This window comes from Portunus trituberculatus, chromosome 46 (genome assembly GCF_017591435.1).
Source record: "Portunus trituberculatus isolate SZX2019 chromosome 46, ASM1759143v1, whole genome shotgun sequence".
Taxonomy (NCBI): Eukaryota; Metazoa; Arthropoda; class Malacostraca; order Decapoda; family Portunidae; genus Portunus; species Portunus trituberculatus.
In genome coordinates, this window is record NC_059300.1 from 111218 (window position 1) to 126217 (window position 15000).

The following is a 15000-nucleotide window of genomic DNA, read 5'->3' on the forward strand; positions in this document are numbered from 1 at the left end:
AGAGAGAGAGAGATAATGATAGTGTAGGTGGGGACTTAAAAACCACCATCATAATCACGTTCGCCACTCTCTGACCATTTCCTGAAGACTGGCCAAGGAAATTCCCAAGAGTCACTCAAGACATTACTCGTGCCACGCTACCAACTGTGTGTGTGCACCTGTCTAGTCTGTCTGTCACCTCCATCTACCTCACCACATAAACCTTCTCTGTAACTCTGTCCTCTGCACCAACTTTCCTACTTACCTCCGTGTGTGTGTGTGTGTGTGTGTGTGTGTGTGTGTGTGTGTGTGTGTGTGTGTGTGTGTGTGTGTGTGTGTGTGTGTGTGTGTGTGTGTGTGTGTGTTTTCACCTTCGTCTCTTTGTCCCCCAGTATTCTTTCCTTGATGTCTCAACCTATCAGTATTTTCCATGTTTGTCTGTCTGTCTGTTTGTCTCTCCGTCTATTTCCCCCAGCTGTTGCTCAATCTGAGTATCAATCAATGCCTTCCTGCACGTCTCCGGCTGTGTCTTTGTCTCTTCCGCCGCCAAGGATTACACTGCGGTGGTTCAAGGTCACGGAATGATCCACTATAACACACACACGCACACACACACACACACACACACACACACACACACACACACACACATGTAGCCCCTCTCTCTCTCTCTCTCTCTCTCTCTCTCTCTCTCTCTCATGATAGATATGCCATTCACCAAGTGACTGTAATGGCTCAATAAACGCTCACCAACTTGCTTACTAGTCTCTTCGATGCTTCATTTAGCGGCGCGAGATATGCGGGGAAGATACAGTAGCGAAGAGCAATGGCAGGGCACGGTGGCCAGTACATCGTCCCTCTTTCTTTCTTTCCCTACCCCTCCCCTCATCCCTTCCCCGCGCTCTCTCTCTCTCTTACCCAGAAGTATCAGCATAATGTTCTCGCGCAATGAATACTAATAGAGATTTGTTTTATTGTTCATTGTTATCATGTTCTTTCCCTGCATACATAACAAGCTCTAAGTATGTTGCTATTTCTTATCTCCAACGTAATGGACACTTTTTAACAATAGTAGTGATAAAAAAAAAAAAAAAAAAAAAACGAAATGGAGGAGGTTAAAGGGAGGGGGTAAAGGGAGGGAGAGTGTGTGACGGTGGGGGGGTTGATGAGGGGAGAATGGGGGGAGGGTGCTGGGGTCACTCAAACAGAAGGAAGGGTGTGGGGTAAATTTTTTTCCATCATATTTTTCCTCTTTCCTCCACAGTCATCGATCATTTGTCTGTTGGGGGGGAGGGAGAGGCAAGGGAGGGGCTGCAGGGACGGAGATGGGAGAGGAAAGAGGAATGGGAGAGGGGAGAAGAAAGATAAAAAGACCGCAAGTCATAAACACAAGGTCGTCTGAGGAGGTGGTGGTGGCGGTGGTGATGGTGTTACCTCTCCCTGTCTCTCCCTCCTTCCTTCCTCCATTCCTACTCCCTCGCCGCATTATTCTCCTCCTCCTCCTCCTCCTCCACGTTCTTCTCGGTGGCATGTTTTCTAACTTTCATCTCACACGGGAATGGCGTCGTTAATGTGAGAGTTATGTCGCTTCCGCTATGCTTCAGTTGAGTACCTCGTCTAACCTCCTGTCTCTCTCTCTCTCTCTCTCTCTCTCTCTCTCTCTGTCTGTCTTCCAACCCCCACAGCACTTCAGCCTCCACCCTTCCTTTCTCTCCTCCACACTTCAATACACCAGGACTCTCTCCCATCCCATCCCCTCACATCCTACTTTTGTTCCTCACGATCATAACATCTCCAACACAGCGCCGTTCTCTTCCTCATCCTCTTCGTTGCTAACTTAATTAAACAATCTCTTACTCTTTCTTCTAGACACAGCCCATCTCTAGTTACTTCCTGTTTTACACGCGACATGTAATACTTAGCATGTCTTTCTCCTTTCTAAAATGATATTCTTTTCCCTTTCTTCTTTTTCCTCTAACATTCGAGTATCTTCCTTTCTCTGCATTATTTCGAACATTCATATCTTGCACCACACTGCAATCTACCTCCACTTTCTTCCACTTTAACGCTACGCACGTCCCTATCATGTCTTCCTTTTCTTCCACAGCATACATATACTTCCCTCTTCGCACTTCAAACATGCTTATCTTCAACCTAAAACATATTTCCTGTTACTTCCACAGTTACACTTCGCATATCTCCATCATAATCTTGGTCCTCAACAGAAAACTTGCTCTTTCCTTCCCCATCACTTCACCTTCCCTCTCCCTGAACGCCCGGGATCACCAAGAAGTAAACATTGATGCCAAACAAAATACACGCAAGCCAACAAAACAAGTCAGACGGCAAAATATGAACCTTATGAACCCGTGTATTTTTCTGACCTAAATATCTCCCTCTCTCTTTCTCTCTCTTATTTATTATACCAATACCCTGACCCCATTTCGCACAGCCTCAGCCTCAGCCTCAGCCTTCTGCCAGTCAGTGCCACACCCTCCCGCATAGCCACGCCCTCCGTAACACCACAGCACAACACAACACAACACAATTATTTCAGAAACATCACGAGCTTTCCCTCCCTTGAAACTGCATCTCCCACCCGTTCTAATTTTGAGAGAAAAAAGAGGCATTACAAACCTGGGTATTTCTTCGGAGCGACGGCGATGATGCGGAGGACAATGGAGAAGTTTACGAGCCATTAACAAAAACAAGACTGCTAAGTAAGGCAAGGCAGGTGAAAAAGCAGACCGCAAGACAGGTGCAGCGGTGGGTCTAGGCCGTGAGAAGCATAACAGTAAGCGAAGCACTACTCAAGCGATGGTGTGTAAAAAGAGGAAAAAACTAATTTCAGAGAGAGAGAGAGAGAGAGAGAGAGAGAGAGAGAGAGAGAGAGAGAGAGAGAGAGAGAGAGTAAATATGGTGGTGTGAAGGGTGAAAAAAAGACTGACAAGAAATATATATAACGGAAAATAAGTAAACATTGTGTAAAGATTAAGATGTACTGATTCAGAGAGAGAGAGAGTGGTTAGATTGGTTTGGTGGGTGTATAAAGAGAATGGCGAGTGAGGCGCCTGAAGGCTGTCCCTCATGTTTATGCTTGACAGGAGCCACTGAAGTGGCCTCCGCACATCAGGTCCAGAATGAAACAATTTACAGTCCCCTCTACCTCTTTTATTGAAGCACAATGCCCGAGTCGGTAGATACAAGTCTCCAGGCGGGGCAAACACGCTCCCGGCAGCTACAACACACATGATAAATATGGAAGAACCAGTTATGGGATTATCTCTACTTAAGCTAGTCATCCAATGGACATTCAGCGGCAACATTCAAACATAAACAACGGGACAGTGAGTGTATGGGAGATGTTACTGTACAGGTATGTACATGATCAAATGTATCCGTGCAAGCAAGTGCGTATGTGGTGCATGTGCGCCTGTCCGTGTTTGTGAATGTGTGTGTCTGTATGTGTGTGACAATGCGTGTGTGTGAAAATGCATGTGTGTATACGTGTATGTATCTGTGGTGCGGCGTGAGTGGTGCACACAAAGTCAGACTACAACACTGAAACAGGCAGTGCTCCGTGCACACTCAGTCGATCCTCCCCGCCCCTCCCTCGCCGGCCCGGTGGCAACCTGGGAACGCCAGTGTCATAGGGCGGCGGCTTTGGCATTAGCGATGGTTGGCTGAGCCACAAGGGGGCCGGGAAGGCGGGCGGTGGGGGACAGGAGCCTCTGCCCGGCGGGGCCCGCGGGTCCCTCCGAGGCTCTCTGGACTAGAGGAGCGGGAGGCCACGGGCCGCACCCCTGGGGCGACAACAGGTATGGTGGCGCCCTGCAGCCCAGCCCATGCGGTTAGCAGCTAGACAGGGCCACGGGGCGCTGACTTATCGCCCAGGGGTGCGACCTGGGGCGGGGCCGCCGGGCGGGGAGTGTAGTGCAGGTCTCCCTAGGGAGGCAGGCGGCTACAGCGGGGGCGGTGCAGGAACGTGCAGGCGAGAGCGTCACCGGAGACCCGTCGACTTACTTGAGCTGTCGGACTCATCATGGGTGGAGACGATGGCGCCTGTCCGTCGGTTGCGACCACCACCCTGGCAGATCTTGGGGCGTGGGATGGCCCAGTCGTCATCAGACTCAGAGCCAGCGTCAGGCATTTGTCTGCTAGGGTGCTTGGGATGGCGTGCCTCCTTGGGCTGCTTCTTGAGCTGCTGGGAGCCGCCCATCAGCACTTCCTTGCGAGAGAAGCGGGTGTTGGGCTTCCTGGCGTAATCGAACTCGTCGCTGGAGCCAGATGAGCTTTGGGAGTTGCTTCCTCCGTCACTGGAATGCATGTCGGCGCGGCGGCCAACGTGCTCTACACTCTGCTGGCGGCGGGGCTTGAGCACCTTCTCCACTCGCAGGTGATCGAACAGCGGGTGGCCAGTCTTGGGCACAGAGCGAATCTTGTTTTGGCGACTCAGTGCTTCGATGGTTTTCCTGTACTGAATCACCTCAACAGACTCATAAATGTCCTCTTCGCTCTGCGCGGTCCGCAAGCCGTTCAGGAGCGTTTTCTTGATTTCATCCACGTTCATGCTGGAGCGTTTGCTGCTGCCACTCTTGGAGGCGTGGGAGCTGCTGCGGGAGCGGTGTTTGCCATCAACCTCGGCCATGAAGGCATCCAGATACATGGCATCGTTGTCTGCGCCAAGTAGTTTGAGACTGTCGAACGTAGGGTATCCAGGCTCCCCGTGCATCTTCTTGTGCTCACGAGTCTTCATCATGCGGACGTAGTCTGCCTTATCCTGGTTGTGGCGATTCCGCATCATGTCATACATAGGATGACCCATGTGTCCAGCACGCAGCATCTGCTGCTGCTGCTGCTGCTGTTGCTGGCGGGCATAGAGAACCCGGGCATGATGCTGAACCATCATCTGCTGGTAGTCCGGCTGGAACGCCACTTTAGTACCGTGAAATCCTGGCATTGTAAATTATTTCTCAGCACTGCGTTCGTAGAGCAGGTCTAATGAATCACTGACACTCACAGCGCACACTCACTCACTCACTAATACGGAGCACACACTCCTCTCACTGCTTGCACTAACACTGGGATGCCCTTCACTGACAACTCCAGCGCCAAGAACACTTTCTATTGACACAAGATGTTGGCTGAGGCTGTGCGAGAAGGCTGTGCTGCTACACCGAGCGTCGCATGGACGACGGAGTTACAATCACACACTCCTCGAGGAAGACTGTCACCGGGGCCGAGGTAACACTGCTTCTCCCAGGCAACGAAGGGTCGGGCTGGCTGGCCTGACCACTCTCTTAACTTTCACTTTCCCTGTGTTGAGGAGGCGGCGCGCGAGTGTGGGTGTGTCACTCGCTGAGATGATGTGCTGCTTGCTGAGCGCTGCAGTGTGAGCCGCTGTCCTGTCCGGCGGAGTATAAGAGGAGTTTGGTGTTGTCCCCCGTGTTGAAACTGGGAGTTGCGTCACGTGAAAGTTGTGCCCGTCACGAGAGTCTTCCTTCGAGCGGCGGAGGTCAGCTGGGCGCTCGCTCGCGCTTGGGTAACACTTGTGGCCGAGAGGAGCAGCGCGAGACACACTAAGGTGGGCGGCGGGGGCGGGTGGGCGGCCAGATGACCCAGTTGTGAGGAGTCCACGTCACGCTTACGCTGCTGCTGCTGCTGTTGTTGCTGGCTTGGTGGTGCGGGGGCGCGTGTTGTTGCTCTGGCGTGGAGACTTAGTTATCTTGTTCCCGTGTTACTTGGGCGGTACTTTGAGAGTTTGAAGGAAGGTACAGCTTGAGCAACTTTCGGGAATACAGGGAGTTACTTGAAGAGAAGAGACACAGAATCTTGATAACGAGTGGCTTGAAGATGATGAAGAGAAGGAAGACAAAACAGGAAGGAGGGACTTGGAATCAACGTTCACTGATTGTTTCAGAGAAAGAACCGCACGACAGGCCCGATGCAAACCGAGATGTGTTGAGACTTTCCCGTGACTCAGATCAGTCAGAATGGGATCAACAACACTTGCCCGCTTGTTATCCAACTCGGGTCTCGGGATGATCGTATAATCTCAGGCTACCGGTGGGCAATCCTGAGCTTATTCGAGCCTGTCGTAGGGACGCGGCTGGTCTTGGCTGCGGCAGACGGCCAAGTGACGCAGCTTGCTCCCTCTACGCTCCCACCTCACGCACGCCGAGGGGGAAGAGGGGGGATTCAGGGGGCAAAACAGCACGGGAGGATGGCCATGGGGGGAGAGGACATGTGGGTATGGAGGCGTGGTGCACCAGACGAGGAAGGGGAGATGGGGAGGAGGTGGGGGGAAAAGGGTAAGGAGAGAGATGAGGAAGAAGAGGGGAGGATGGAGAGGAGGAGGGAGGGTTACTGAGGCTAAGTAAAGGGAGGGGGGAAGGATACACAAAACGGACAACAGGAGAAGAAAGACGGAGAGAAGAAGGAAGGAAAGAGGAGTAGGAGTAGGAAGAGGAGGGGCCAGACAGCAATAACAGCAACATGACAGTGAGAGTGACCCCCGCGCGCCAGGAGGGAGGGAGGGCCGGGGGTGGGGGATGGATGGAGGGAGTGAGGGAGGGGAGGCAGGGAGGAGGAAGGAGGGGAGGGAGGAAGGAGGGGGATCAAGGTCGCGCGCCGCTAACCCACCACTACCACCACCACCACCACAACCACCGCCAGCACCACCCCTTCTCTCCCCACCCCTCCCCGTAACACCACCAGAGAGAAGAAGCACGTAATAAAATCAGTCTCACTTTAGCAAGATCCTAACATGTATTTCCTTCTGCACAAAATTCTCCTCGGCCTCCTCAGGATTGCCTGGCTCACTTCCTTGTTGTTTTTCTCGGCCGCTCCCGCCTTGCCTTGTGCGGGGCGCGCCTCACCGCCAGCACACGCCCAGCAAACACCCGCAGCAGCAGAGTCACACGGACACTCCAGGAATTGTTGTCTCAAATCGAATTTACTGACGAATCACATCCGGGCCAAACCCAACGACAGCAGGATATATATGAGGGAGAGGGAGAGAGAGAGAGAGAGAGAGAGAGAGAGAGAGAGAGAGAGAGAGAGAGAGAGAGAGAGAGAGAGAGAGAGAGAGAGAGAGATAAAAGACAAATAGAAAGATAGATACATATAAAATTATAAACAGATAGACAGACAAACAGACACAGAGACAGACGGCCAGAAAGACACAGACAGACAGACACAGAAACGACAACATACATACGCACTGACAGACGGACAAAAAGACACTTACAGACCAGACAGGTTTATTAAATTGAACAACTACATTCATCTACTTCCTACATCTACCGCGATCATTTTTTTCGCCCTTTCTCATTCCTGGTGCAGCACAAAATCAGAACACTTTTTCTTTCTTCCCATCCTGAACTTCTACTCTCTCAATAACAGGAGTCCACATGCAGGTGTGACGATGCAATTAGCGCGCCCACGCCAATTAATTACGAGGACCTACGGAAGTGTCAAGTGGAGGAGACAAGCGAGGCAGATCCAGTGTTGTTGTGGAGGCCTTGAAAGTGTGTGTGTGTGTGTGTGTGTGTGTGTGTGTGTGTGTGTGTGTGTGTGTGTGTGTGTGTGTGTGTGTGTATCTCCGCGATTTTCCACTCCAGATGCAAATTTTAAACTACCGGCAAACATCTGCGTACCAGTGTGGGCGATGGTGCCTTTTGTGGATATTTATGTTACCTCTACTTATGGAGCGTCGTGTTTGGGTGCAGGCTGCTGTGACTGATGGATGAGGCGGATGTGTTGATGGGAGTGAAGTGCAGAAGGATGGGGAAGGTATTTGGGCTTGGATAGAATCATGGAGGTTGGCAATGGTGGTTGTGATCCTTCGAAAAATGGCTTAGATGTGTTGGTGAAATGCCATGTAGCAGAAAATATCAGTGTCATCAGTGTAGACAAAGAGTTCAAGTTTCAGTCCTTCAGCTACAAGAGTGGTGGTATTTTCCTGCCTCCCTCTGTCCTTATAAGCAAAGTCTGGTTCAGCACGCCCTGGGAAAGTTCTGTTTGTTATGGGTTTTCTTGCAATTCCGCGAAACAAGAACATGAAAAACATATGTTATGTGATGCAGAAAACGTCGATAAAAAATAATGAAAAATAAGAGATCTATATGGCTAGAAGTACAAGACACGAGGATAATCACGGAATCACGAATTTCTCATCAGAAGCAACCATTGACGAAAAGAATAAAAGTTTAACCCGGTAATAAATTTCAAGGATTCCTTAAATGTTAAAGCTATCTAACTTTTTCATATAAGACCGGCATATAAATTCTTTTAGACACAAAGAAACTACGAAACTTGTCTCAGTCATAAAGTAAGAACACGAAAAAAAAAGTTGTATATCATTTGTTATATATAGATAAAAAAAAAAAAAGAACTGGTTGACTCCAGAAAAAAGAACAAGAACGTTAATTTCACATTTAAACATCAATCACTATTTTATCTTCACTGCATCCTTTACACACAAAGAAACTAAGAATGTCGTTTCAAAATCATGTAAAAATGCCAACAAAATATTAAAGATAGAAATAAGTCTGATTAAGCATGAAAAAAATAAAACAAGAAACTTATATATATTTTTTTTATCAGGCATCAACAACTTTCTTTTCGTTGAATGGCACTCTTTGTTATTACATAAAAGAAAAAGACATGGTTGGCTATAAAAACCCCCATCATTTACAGATTTACACTCCAATAATTATTTCCTTTCACAGTATCCTTTATATCCTACATCCTATCCCTATTTTCACATCCTATATCTCATTCCTATTTTTTTTCTGTATTGTATTCCGACATTTTTCCCACTGTGCCCTATTAGTATTTTCACTCATCACATCCTACATCATATTCCTCTGCATCCTTCAAAATCCCATATCCTATTCATATTTCCGGCCACGGCACGAAGTGAATGTTTTGGGAGGCTTGGAGATGCTGAGGTGCTGTGCTGGCATAACAAGTGCCCCTCTTTTCCTCCCCGGCCGGCCTTTCCTCGCGAGCAACCAGGGCGCGGGCGGACGGACGTGCCTGGTGCAGCGGCAGGCTGGGAAACCCTCGCCAGGAATCCGACCAGCTTCCGGACTACCTCAGGCTTCCCTCCTCCTCTCCGCCAGTCTCCTACGAGCAGGCTCACAGTCCGTCCCTCCCTCCCGCCTCCTTCCACACATTTCTTCCCGCCCTCCCAGGATGTATACTGCTCTGACCTCCAGTGACCGTTTTCTCTCTCTCTCTCTCTCTCTCTCTCTCTCTCTCTCTCTCTCTCTCTCTCTGTGTGTGTGTGTGTGTGTGTGTGTGTGTGTGAGACTGATATTGTTTCGTTGTCTTGATATAAACACCGTTTCTATCCGCCTGCCTGCTTGCCCTCCCCCTCCACTCTCTCTCTCTCTCTCTCTCTGGTGGGTAGCAAGGATGCCTAATTACCGCAAAAAAGTCGCAATGACGAGTCTGATAAACTGTACAGCACAACGTCCTTCCGTCCATCGCTCACTGACGTCACTGGCAACATGATATTATTCTTATTATTATTACTTGATAGCTTTGTTCAGTAACACGACGCCTGGGAACTTGCTTGGTGGAGCTTAATGGCAAATATGTCAAGGAACTTACCAGCGTACGGGATATTCATTCTCTCTCTCTCTCTCTCTCTCTCTCTCTCTCTCTCTCTCTCTCTCTCTGGCTCGGTCCTTGGCAAGATTTATACCAGTGTCAAGCAAAGTCAATCACAAGTGTTATCTTCGTAGATCTTTTCTTGGTCTATACTTTCAAGAATAAAAATATGTGGATGTACACAAAAAAAAAATAAAATAAAAGGACCATGGAAGCTTCAATTTCAAGAGTAAATAAATTTTGGAGGAGGAGGAGGAGGGAGGAGGAGGAGGAGGAGGAGGAGGAGGAGGAGGAGGAGGAGGAGGAGGAGGAGGAGGAGGAGGAGGAAGAAGAAAATGATAACGATGACGAAGACGAAAGTAAGGATAATACGAGGACAACGAGGAGGACGAAAGTAACTAATCACGTGTGTTTAATGACGTAATAAGGTGACGAAAGGGAAGGCGAGAGGAAAGGGGTGAGCGATAGGGAGCGAGAGGTGATGGGAAATGGGGAACGAAGGAGGGGAAGGTCAAGGATGCGAGGAAGGCTGCGTGGGAAGGGTGCCAACCAAACCCATGTGAAAAGAGAAGCGGAGGGAAGGAAATAAAGAATAATATGAGAATGCAAACAAGGGAAGGAAGCACTATTTCGATTCCTGAGAGAGAGAGAGAGAGAGAGAGAGAGAGAGAGAGAGAGAGAGAGAGAGAGAGAGAGAGAGAGAGAGAGAGAGAGAGAGAGAGAGAGAGACACAAACAGAAACAAAACACAAACAAACACAAGCGTAGAAAGGTGAAGGAAAAATAAACGAAACTGAAAAACAAAACAAAGAAATGAAAGAGAAATGAAGACACAAGACACAAAGGAATATAAAGAAATACTGGAAATCTTGGCAACATCAAATATATAATAGTTAAATCAGAGATAATTCACCTAAGCACACTGGACAAGTTAAACTGGAGTGAAGGCAAACTAGAGGCAGGTGGAGGGGATTACATAAATGCTGTTCATAGTGAAGCACATTAGAGGGAGTACGGAAAGCTCGTACAGAAGGGAGGACTTCAGAAAAAGAGGAAGGTGCAGAAAGAAGAGCGAGGCAGAAGAGAAAAGTTAGGATACCAAGAAAATAAGACAAAGATTTGAGAGTAAAAAGGGGAGGATAGAGGAACAAAGGAGAAAGAAGAAGCGAAGAAGAGAAAAGCCACAGAAACAATAGAGAAAAAGAAGACAGAAGAAAATGAGAACGAAATTGATAATAAAAAGGGATCAAGAAAACAAAATAGAAAGAAAAATCAGAATCAAAAGTGAAGAAATGAGACACGAGAACTTGAAATATATAAGTAGAAGTAGCAGTAGATATATTAGGTGCAATAGAGATGGAGGGGGGAAGCTGAGGAGGGTGCGGCCGCGGGGAATCTTAGTGTCTGTGTCTCCCTCTAACCTTTTACAAGACTGTGAGTGACCTTTCCAGGCCGCCAGGAGCCACCATGACCACCCTGCCCCCTCCCCTCACTACCTCCTGCACCTGCCCGGCCACGCCCCGTCACCTCTGCCCTGCCCATACCACGACGCCTAGACGAACGCCAAAACTATTCTTTTCTTGTAGTCCTGCGCTCTAAGGCTCTTTGTGTGACCATTACGAGACTCATCCCCCTCCCCACGCCGCCACAAAGCCACAATGCCACCAGCGCCGCCTACGCCTACTACTGTTATGGTGCTGGTGCTGCTCCTGTTGTTAGTTGTTGCTCTTGTTCTTGTTGTTACTGCGTACTTCTCGTGTCAGGTGGTGGCGGTGCTGCTGCTGCTATTGTAGTAGTAGTAGTAGTAGTAGTAGAAATGCTGATTACATTAAAACAACAACAACAACAATTACTACTACTACTACTACTTTACCACTACTACTACTACTACTACTACTACTACTACTACTACTACTACTACTACTACTACTACTACTACCACTACCACTACTACTACTACTACTACTACTACTACTACTACTACTACACCACCATCACCACTACCACTAGTACCAATAATATCACTACTTTTAAATTAAGATCACCCAAACCACGACCACCACCACCACCCAAACCAGCACCACCACAACAACCAACAACCCGGCAATAAAACCAGGCAGTAAATACCAAGACAGGCACAAGACGGCAAAATAAAGACCGAAATAGCAAGTTGATCCCACGCTGGCGCTTCTAAACGTTCTCTACCGGATTTGAGTCATGGAGGGAAAAAATACACATAAAAAAAACGTTTTCCCAGGTAAGATTGGGAGAGGGAGAAGGAGGAGGAGGAGCGGCGGTCGAACTGTGTCGGTCATTTGACATTTCGGGACCGCTCGGAGTGGCTTAGCAGTTCTCGTCTTAGTGCTGCGATGCATTAAAGGCGATAATTCCGGTGAGATGTGATCGAAATTCGCCTTGGGGGACTTCACCTTGGGGTCTGCGGCGGTGGTGTTCCGGCCTCCCTCCTCGCAGCCCTTCTCTCTCTCTCTCTCTCTCTCTCTCTCTCTCTCTCTCTCTCTCTCTCTCTCATCCTTGCTTTGGTAACTTACAATTCTATACTGTTTTACTTTTTTTATCCTTCCCGAGCCATTACTACCTTTGCATTTCTTTATCCGTTGGTTCCCTTCTTAGTAGCCTTTTTTCAAACATTTAATTTCCTTCCCGACTCATAAAGAAAAAAAAATTTGATTAATATTTTTCTCTTCTGTTGTTTATCTATTTTTTAGACATCACTTTGCTTGTTTTAACCTTCACTTTCTTTCACATTTCTCCTTCCTTTCACTCTTATTTACACAAATGTCGCATATTTTCCTGTTTCCTTTTTTTCTCTTCTAATGTCCTTATTTTCTTTCATCTCTTTTACTTCCCTTCATACATTTTGTTTTATAAATAATATTCATTTATTTATCACGAAGTCTTTTATTTCGTTCATTTAACACAGCTCCAGACTCTGCTAATTATCACAATCTCCCATGAAAATTCTCCCCAGCCTCCGTTTTCCATCTGTTCATCTCCCGCTCTCACATCCTCATACTCTCACTTTTAATTTTCCCTTTCAGCTTCACCACCACACTCTCCCTTTCCATCTCCCCTTCCTGACAACATTCTCCCAACCGATGTAACGGGCCACAACTGTCCCCCCCCTTTTCCCCTCCTTCCCTCGCTGTCGTCTCGTGTCACACCGTAAGAGCATGACATAAATTTGATACCCTTGCATTTTTTTTTATATGTCCTCCACGCCTTGATCTATTTGTGTGTGTGTGTGTGTGTGTGTGTGTGTGTGTGTGTGTGTGTGTGTGTGTGTGTGTGTGTGTGTGTGTGTGTGTGTGTGTGTGTGTGATAGATTGCTTCATATGTAAAGTATTGGTTTATTTTTTCCTATCCTCTCTTTGCTTATGTTTCCTTATCAGAATTGCTATTTCATTGCATTCTATGTATTTTCTTTTCTTTCAAGAGATTGCTTTATTTTCGTTCATCTGTTATTCCACAGTTTTTTTTTTTCTCTTTCATTTATGTTTTCTACATTCTTTATCTTTCTTCCACACACATCACAACATACACGCACTAACGCACGCACGCACGCACGCACGCACGCACACACACACACACACACACACACACACACACACACACACACACACACACACACACACACACACAGATATATAAGCAAGTTTTCCCTTCTCTGTGATAAGACAACAATATCCCATTTTCTGTGAGGGGAGAGGGTAAGTTTTTATTGGTTATATAAATATGAAGCTTCGCAGAATCACTTAATAATTCCCGTCAGCCCCAAACAGGAACCAGAGGCGGTGAACTGGTCAGCCTTTAAACAGACCACCACACCTCTACCCAATCCTTTATCCTCGTGTCAATCTAATTATCCCTTGATCTAGGCCCACTTATTAATTAATCTACTCACTATCAAACTCTTCTCCAAATAAGGACAGCTGATACTTTCTCCACACTAACAACCTTCAAACATTACTATAAAATTAGACAAAACGGCAATTATCATATATTTCAAAAGGAACATGTTTTATATATTTTTTTCACAGTAATTTGAATTTGAAAGGAGGCTGAGGCGGCGACATGGGAGTATTTCCATAAAACGTGATGGTTAACGACAGATTTTACTATAATAATACTGACAGTCCTTTATTTCGGAGATGTCGTGTCGTCTAATCTTGAAGCTCAATCCTCGTTACCAGAATAATAATAAAAAAAAGCTAAAATGCAAGTACACATACACATACCTAAATCTTTCCTTTAAAGACTTGTGAAGGTTTCTCGTCGTTAAAATACAAGAACTGATATTCAAATAAATTCTTCCTTGGTAGATTTCTCGGGGTTTCTCTCTCTTCAGCAAAAAAGGTGAGCCTTTGTGTGTAATCATGTCTCTGAAGCAAGTGACAAGCACTGCCGGGCCGACACAAACAGACAAACTGGTGTGTGCACAAGAACCAAGACAGTCATTAAGAGAGTGTTCAGGCGTTCACAATCGCTTAAAAATTTGCACCAAGCGAGATTTCCTGGCCTTGAGGGAGATCAGTCTGGGTTGAGGTTCATTTGGCAGTGTTTGCGTGGTGGAGTGGACGAACATGTTACCGCCTTGTGATTTTAAGCCGAACATTTCTCAGCCGCTTTGGTTTAGGGTTATTCTGAGCACACGTCATTCACTTTCTGATGGCCTCAGCTCATCAAGTCACCGTCACGATTTGTAATAGAAAAAAATAGAAATAAGTGCTGCTGTGGCGGTGGTGGTGGTGGTACAGTTGTTTTTCCTCTCTACAACAAGTGTCATCAACAAAAAAAGTGCCAATTACTAAACCCACTTTAATTCATACTACAGCAACAATTACATACCACCTCAACAGCTGGCACAAATAATGACGAAAGACGTGATAGTACAAGGCTTACGACACCATCACATACACACACACACACACACACACACACACACACACACACACACACACACACACACGTAGGCCCATCCAAGGCGTGTAATTAAGCCACTAATCCACGCTGAGGAGACTGTGGCCCGGAGACTCGAGGGGCAAGGAAGGCCAAGAAGTAATGAGAAACCCCGCCAGCTTACGAAGGGAACTTAGGAGGAGGAGGAGGAGGAGGAGGAGGAGGAGGAGGAGGAGGAGGAGGAGGAGGAGGAGGAGGAGGAGGTTGTATGAAGCTTTATTTATCTTGACTCGAATGTCTTGTCAAGGTTAAGATTTCAAGGCAGAACATGGAACGACTAAGGTACAAAAGCTGTTATTAAGTTATTATTGGTTCCTTATTTCTCTCTCTCTCTCTCTCTCTCTCTCTCTCTCTCTCTCTCTCTCTCAACACACACGTATGACTTTCTTGCTCTCCGTTGTAAATGTTCCCTTGTCTCGCCTCG

The 15000-nt window shown here is 47.2% G+C and overlaps 2 protein-coding genes across 7 annotated transcripts in view; both read right to left on the reverse strand.

Annotated features, from left to right (window-relative positions):
• Positions 1 to 15000, reverse strand: part of LOC123520209 (cGMP-dependent protein kinase, isozyme 2 forms cD4/T1/T3A/T3B-like) — a 649267-nt gene that overhangs the window by 47777 nt on the left and 586490 nt on the right. The gene's annotated exons all lie outside the window — the stretch shown is intronic.
• Positions 3135 to 6126, reverse strand: LOC123520210. The gene has a single exon (XM_045282294.1). It carries the CDS (start codon positions 4937 to 4939, stop codon positions 3980 to 3982), a length of 960 nt encoding a protein of 319 aa, XP_045138229.1. The 5' UTR covers positions 4940 to 6126; the 3' UTR covers positions 3135 to 3979.

Excerpts from the sequence above, each read along its gene's own strand:
- LOC123520210 (XM_045282294.1), bottom strand. The coding sequence starts at position 4,939 with ATGCCAGGATTTCACGGTACTAAAGTGGCGTTCCAGCCGGACTACCAG.